This window comes from Rutidosis leptorrhynchoides, chromosome 6 (assembly GCF_046630445.1).
Source record: "Rutidosis leptorrhynchoides isolate AG116_Rl617_1_P2 chromosome 6, CSIRO_AGI_Rlap_v1, whole genome shotgun sequence".
NCBI lineage: Eukaryota > Viridiplantae > Streptophyta > Magnoliopsida > Asterales > Asteraceae > Rutidosis > Rutidosis leptorrhynchoides.
This window is the reverse complement of record NC_092338.1, coordinates 25,049,320-25,057,027: the sequence shown is the minus strand read 5'-3', so window position 1 is coordinate 25,057,027 and position 7,708 is coordinate 25,049,320. Positions and strand designations below refer to the sequence as shown.

The 7,708-nt window shown below is 34.2% G+C and overlaps 1 protein-coding gene across 1 annotated transcript; it reads left to right on the top strand.

Moving 5' to 3' along the window:
• Positions 1-112: 112 nt before the first annotated feature.
• On the top strand, positions 113-487 carry LOC139853481 (2S sulfur-rich seed storage protein 2-like). Its single transcript, XM_071842873.1, has one exon. The coding sequence runs from the start codon at positions 113-115 to the stop codon at positions 485-487; it is 375 nt and encodes a 124-aa protein (XP_071698974.1).
• Positions 488-7,708: the final 7,221 nt, after the last annotated feature.

The following is a 7,708-nucleotide window of genomic DNA, read 5'->3' as shown; positions in this document are numbered from 1 at the left end:
ATAATACACTTTCATGTTAATAGAAAAAATAGAAGTTTGTGCCAACAAACTGCTATAAATACCTCTGCCTTAGATCAACAGAGACATCATTCAAATCAAATTCTATCTACAAATGGCAACTAAAGAAACAATATTTGCAATACTCCTTGTTAGCATAGTTGTATCTGTGAAGGCTTCAACACAAGTAAACTGTACCGAAATCATTAAGCAACAACCGATTGAATATTGCCACATGTTCTTGTCAAGGTTTGAGAGCGCAATACAACTAGCAGAGAAAAAGCAACAAAATTCACTTGATTCGCTTCTACAACACTGTTGTCAACAGCTTGGAAAGCTAGACAAAAGATGTCGATGCGTGGATATTCGTGAATTTGTGCATGTACAACAAGGAGGAGGATGGGACGCTCCACGCATGAAACGACTACTTCAAGAAGCCCCAATTTTGCAAAAAACATGCAGCTTAGGATCTGAGATCTGCCACATTTAATCAGCGATGTTAGTACTAAACTATGTTGTTTGTAGGATTTGTTTCTCAACCAATCAAAGAATAATGTAATAAGCCTGGGCAAGGCATGTACTATAATACACTAATAAGACCAATATTTTATGTATTGTGTTCCATAAATCAATATATCGATTTCTGAGGGTTACTTATTTGATGGAATTAGACTCGATATACGTTTCAGATGTAAACCGCCACAAGATGGTAAGGGTTTGACATCTTGATGTTCTTAGAGCTTTTACTCTTACTACTAGTATTGTAGTACTGTAAGATCGCATAGCTCAAACACAATGTCCTGCAATATAAGCCCAAGAGTCCATCCTTTTTTAAAACCAATTGGTATTAGAGGGACTTCCCCTTAGACTTATATACATACATTTGTTTTTGTCTCCCTCCTATGTGGGATACGTTTGCACCCCAACAATCCTCCCCTCAAACCGAAGACCACATCACCGAGCCTCCCTTCAACGATACTCCCGCCATCTTATATCACCGGTCTCTTTTCTTTCACTTTTCTTTCACTACCGGGACACGCCTCTTATCCCTCCGATCTCTTTCTTTCACTTTTTCTTTCACCATCGGGACACGCCGCACTTCCACGCCTTGGGAAGGAAGACATTCGATATAAGGCACCATGGCTCCATTATCGTTGGCAAACTGAGGGGTGTGCCATGTCGCACCGTGCGCTTAGGGGTGCGCCACCACTGCATCGTTCACCACATCGGGCTATAGCCTAGCTCTGATACCATTTGTAAGATCGCATAGCCCAAACACAATGTCCTGCAATATAAGTGAAATGTCCCGTTCATATTGATTATAAACGTTCCATATTAATTGATTTCGTCGCGAGGTTTTGACCTCTATATGAGACGTTTTTCAAAGACTGCATTCATTTTTAAAACAACCATAACCTTTATTTTATCGATAAAGGTTTAAAAAGCATTACGTAGATTATCAAATAATGATAATCTAAAATATACCGTTTACACACGACCATTACATAATGGTTTACAATAAGAATATATTACATCAAAATAAGTTTCTTGAATGCAGTTTTTACACAATATCATACAAGCATGGACTCCAAATGTTGTCCCTATTTTAGTATGCAATAGCGGAAGCTCTTAACAATCACATGAGAATAAACATGCTTAAAACGTCAACAAAAATGTTGGCGAGTTATAGGTTTAACCTATATATTATCAAATCATAATAATAGACCACAAGATTTCATTTTTATAGCACATCTCATATCAGGCATTTCGCAAACTGCATAGAGATAAAAATCATTCATATGTTGAACACCTGGTAACCGACGTTAACATAATGCATAGAATATTCCCAAAACAGAACCTCTTGTCAGTATAATAATCTCGAAGTACTAAACCATCCATAACCTGAATGGTGGTTGTTAAGCCCAATAAATCTATCTTTAGGATTCGCGTCAATTAGGGGTCATTTCCCTAATTCTTAGGTTACCAGACTTGAAGGGCGATATTCGGTTTAATAATCCAACCATAGAATGTAGTTTTGCGTACTTGTGTCTTTTTTGTAAAACATTTATAAAGCTGCATGTATTCTCATCCCAAAAAAAAAATATTAGATTTTAAAAGTGGGACTATAACTCACTTTCACAGATTTTTCCTTCGTTGGAAATAAGACTTGGCCACTGGTCGATTCACGAACCTATAACAAATATGTACATATATATCAAAGTATGATATATATTCACAACATTTTTTATTACGTTTTTATGATTTAAGTTTGTTAAGTTAGCAGTCCTCGTTAGTAACCTACAACTAGTTGTCCACAGTTAGATGTACTGAAATAAATCAATATATATTATCTCGAATCAATCCACGACCCAGTGTATACAAGTCTCAGGCTAGATCACAACTCAAAGTATATATATTATTTTGGAATCAACCTCAACCCTGTATAGCTAACTCAAATATTACTGCATATAGAGTGTCTATGGTTGTTTCAAATATATATATATATATATATATATATATATATATATATATATATATATATATATATATATATATATATATATATATATGGGTCGATATGATATGTCAAAACATTGTATACGTGTCTATGGTATCCCAAGATTACATAATATGTATAATACAATATAAATTAGTTAGGATATGTTTAGTCTAGATTTGTTACAAAATTTTTCGTAGCTAAAACTAGCAAATTTATCCAATTTTATTTTACCCGTCATTTCTTCGTTTCAAATCCGTTTTGAGTGATTCAAGTTGCTATGGTTTCATAATGAACTGAAATTTATGAAACTAAACAGAAAAAGTATAAGTTTATAGTCGGAAATACAGGTTACAAGTCATTTTTTAAAGAGGTAGTCATTTCCGTCGAAAGAACGACATCTTGATGACCGTTTTGAATAACATACTTTCACTTTGAGTTTAACCATGATTTTTGGATATAGTTTCACGTTCATAAGAAAAATCATTTTCCCAAAAGAACAACTTTTAAATCAAAGTTTATCATAGTCTTTAATTATCAAACCCAAAACAGCCCGCGGTGTTACTACAACGGCGTCTGTCCGGTTTTACGGTATTTTTCGTGTTTCCAGGTTTTAAATCATTAAGTTAGCATATCATACAGATATATAACATGTGTTTAGTTGATTTTAAAAGTCAAGTTAGAAGTATTAACTTTATTTGCGAACAAGTTTAAAATTAACTAAACTATGTTCTAGTGATTACATGTTCAAATCTTCGAATAAGATAGTTTTATATATATGAATCGAATGATGTTATGAACATCATTACTACCTCAAGTTTAGTAGGTAAACCTACTGGAAGTGACAAAAATTGATCTAGCTTCAAAGGATTCTTGGATGGCTTGAAAGTTCTTGAAGTAGAATCATGACACGAAAACAAGTTCAAGTAAGATTATCACTCGAAATAAGATTGTTATAGTTATAGAAATTGAACCAAAGTTTAAATATGAGTATTACCTTGAATTAGAAAGATATCTTACTGTAAATAAGAAAGATTTCTTGAGATTGGATGATCACTTGAAATGGAGTAGAAAGCTTGGAAGTAGACTTGTAAACTTGAGAGTATTCTTGATTTTATGAAACTAGAACTTATAGAATTTATTAAGAACACTTAGAACTTGAAAATAGAATTTGAGAGAGATCAATTAGATGAAGAAAATTAAAGAATGAAAGTGTTTGTATGTGTTTTTGGTCGTTGGTATATGGATTAGATATAAAGGATGTGTAAGTTTGTTTTCATGTAAATAATTCATGAATGATTTATAATATTTTTTTGTAATTTTGTGAGGTATTTCATGCTAGTTGCCAAATGATGGTTCTCACATGTTTAATGACTCACATGGGCTACTAAGGAGCTGATCATTGAAGTGTATATATCAATAGTATATACATCTAGAAGCTGTGTATTGTACGAGTACGAATACGGGTGCATACGAGTAGAATTGTTGATTAAAATGAATGAGGATGTAATTGTAAGCATTTTTGTTAAGTAGAAGTACTTTGATATATGTCTTGAAGTCTTTAAAAAGTGTACAAATACATATTAATACACTACATGTATATACATTTTAACTGAGTCGCTAAGTCACCGTTAGTCGTTACATGTAAGTGTTGTTTTGAAACCTTTAAGTTAACGATCTTGTTAAATGTAATTAATCCATTGTTATAATACTTAAATAAGATGTTAAATTTTTATGTTATCATAATAACAGGGTGTATAAATATATCTTAACATCGTATACATATGTTAAAATACTATTACAACGATAATCGTTACATATATGTCTCGTTTCGAAATCCTTAAGTTAGTAGTCTTGCTTTTACATATGTAGTTCATTGTTAACACACTTAATGATTTACTTAATTATCATTTTATCATGTTAAATATAGTGTAACAATATCTTAATATGATACATATGTATTTAGTAAGACGTTGTTATAACGATAATCGTTATATATATATCATTTTCGAGTTTCTTAAATCAATAATCTCATTTGTTTGTATATAACTCATTGTTAACATAATTATGGAGATACTTACTTATCATAATCTCATGTTAACCATATATATATATATATATATATATATATATATATATATATATATATATATATATATATATACATATATAACATCATGTAGTTTTTACAAGTTTTTAACGTTCGTGAATCGCCGGTCAACTTGGGTGGTCAATTGTCTATATGAAACTCATTTCAAATAATCAAGTCTTAACAAGTTTGATTGCTTATCATGTTGGAAATATTTAATCATGTAAATATCAATTTCATTTAATATATATAAACATGGAAAAGTTCGGGTCACAACAGTACCTACCCGTTAAATAAATTTCGTCCCGAAATTTTAAGCTGTAGAAGGTGTTGACGAATCTTCTGGAAATAGGTGCGGGTATTTCTTCTTCATCTGATCTTCATACTCTCAGGTGAACTCGGGTCCTCTACGAGCATTCCATTGAACCTTAACAATTGATATCTTATTTTGCTTAAGTCTTTTAACCTCACAATCCATTATTTCTACGGGTTCTTCAATAAATTGAAGTTTTTCGTTGATTTGGATTTCGTCTAATAGAATAGTGAGATCTTCTTTAGCAAAACATTTCTTCAAATTCGAGACGTGGAAAGTGTTATGTACAGCCGCGAGTTGTTGAGGTAACTCAAGTTGGTAAGCTACTGGTCTGACACGATCTATAATCTTGAATGGTCCAATGTACCTTGGATTTAGTTTCCCCCGTTTACCAAATCGAACAATGCCTTTTCAAGGTGAAACCTTAAGCATGACCATCTCTCCAATCTCAAATTCTATATCTTTTCTTCTGCTGTCCGCGTAGCTCTTTTGTCGACTCTGGGCGGTTTTCAATCGTTGTTGAATTTGGATGATTTTATCGATAGTTTCTTGTATTATCTCCGGACCTGTAATCTGTCTATCCCCCACTTCACTCCAACAAATCGGAGACCTGCACTTTCTACCATAAAGTGCTTCAAACGGCGCCATCTCAATACTTGAATGGTAACTGTTGTTGTAGGAAAATTCTGCTAACGGTAGGTATCGATCCCAACTGTTTCCGAAATCGATAACACATGCTCGTAGCATGTATTCAAGGGTTTGTATCATTCTTTCACTTTGCCCATCAGTTTGTGGATGATAAGCAGTACTCATGTCTAGACGAGTCCCCATTGCTTGTTGCAGTGTCTGCCAAAACCTTGAAACAAATCTGCCATCCCTATCAGAGATAATAGAGATTGGTATTCCATGTCTGGAGACAACTTCCTTTAAATATAATCGCGCAAACTTCTCCATTTTGTCATCTTCTCTCATTGGCAGAAAGTGTGCTGATTTGGTAAGACGATCGACTATTACCCAAATAGTATCATAACCACTTGCAGTCCTTGGCAATTTAGTAATGAAATCCATGGTAATGTTTTCCCATTTCCATTTTGGGATTTCAGGTTGCTGAAGTAGACCTGATGGTTTCTGATGTTTAGCTTTGACCTTAGAACACGTCAAACATTCTCCTACGTATTTAGCAATATCGGCTTTCATACCCGGCCACCAAAAGTGTTTCTTGAGATCTTTGTACATCTTCCCCGCTCCTGGATGTATTGAATATCTGGTTTGATGTGCTTCCTTAAGTACCATTTCTTTCACATCTCCAAACTTTAGCACCCAAATTCTTTTAGCTCTATATCGGGTTCCGTCTTCCCGAATATTAAGGTGTTTCTCCGATCCTTTGGGTATTTCATTCTTCAAATTCCCTTCTCTTACAACTCCCTGCTGCGCCTCCTTTATTTGAGTAGTAAGGTTAGTACGAATAATTATATTCATAGCTTTTACCCGCATAGGTTCTCTGTCCTTTCTACTCAAAGTGTCGGCTACCACATTCGCCTTCCCCGGATAGTAACGAATCTCGAAATCGTAATCATTCAATAACTCAACCCACCTACGCTGCCTCATGTTTAGTTGTTTCTGATTAAATACGTGTTGGAGACTTTTGTGATCGGTAACATGACCAAGCTTCAACCTCTTTCACCATCTTCACCGGCTACCACAACCCTCGACTACAACCACCATCGAGCCACATTCGAACACCACTCTCAAACCGCCACTACATCACCATCTCCTAACCCACTGTTTTCGTTTATGTTGGACCAACAACAAACAATCACTCATCACCTTAAAAACCTATAACCACCACCGGACCACTATCACTTCATCACCTTCGTTGGAAACCCACATGCACGTTTATTATATTTTTTTTATCGCGAATACCCAATACCGTAACAATTAAAAACTGCTGCTGCCTACTTTGAGCGAATACCTCTGCAGCCGTTAGGTTATGTTTCTGTTACTATAAATACAACGATAATGGTGACGATGGTATGATTCTGTGAAGAGGTACGATGGGTACGTGACTATGTAGAATGAGGAATATAAACAACTGATGATGGGAACGTACGAGATTGAGAATCATTACAGATGATAAAGAATGATGTTGTGATGGTTACGAATGATCATGGTGATATAACGATTCGAAAATAATACAAGATGAAGAGGATGATGAATAGTATTGGGTTAGATGATGATGTCGAGCTAAATGATTATATTGTTATGATGATGATCATTGATACGATATATATTCGATCATGAAAATAGAGAAGGTAATAAAATTGATGATGATGAATTAATTCTGGGTTTTGTTTCAATAATGAAGAAATAAAACAGCAAGATTTACGAGTTAAATATATATTGAATTCGTATATATACAGAAAAATAGAAATGGAGGAAGGGTTTAGAGTGTTAGCAGGTGAACGAGAGGTCCTAAGTTCGAACCTAGGCCACGACACTAATTTTTTTTTTAGAAATAAAAATCGCTGTTGGGCCAGAAATGAGGAGTTGGGCCGTGTATTTAAACTGTTGGGCCGAGACCCAACTAAGTTTACGGATGGGCTGATAAGGGTTAAATACATTCAAGGTATAGAAGGGACCAGATAAGCAGCAGGCAGAGCTGTGGTTTAGGCGAGGGTTTGGGGAAAAAGAGGTCGCGGGTTCGAGTCTTAGCGATGACTTTTTTTTATTAAGCATTTCCTTTTGAAGGTAGTTACTATTATAAATTTTATTATTATTATTATTATTATTATTATTATTATTATTATTATTA

What these genes read in the sequence shown, in the direction of transcription:
- LOC139853481 (XM_071842873.1), top strand. Translation starts at nt 113, where the DNA reads ATGGCAACTAAAGAAACAATATTTGCAATACTCCTTGTTAGCATAGTT.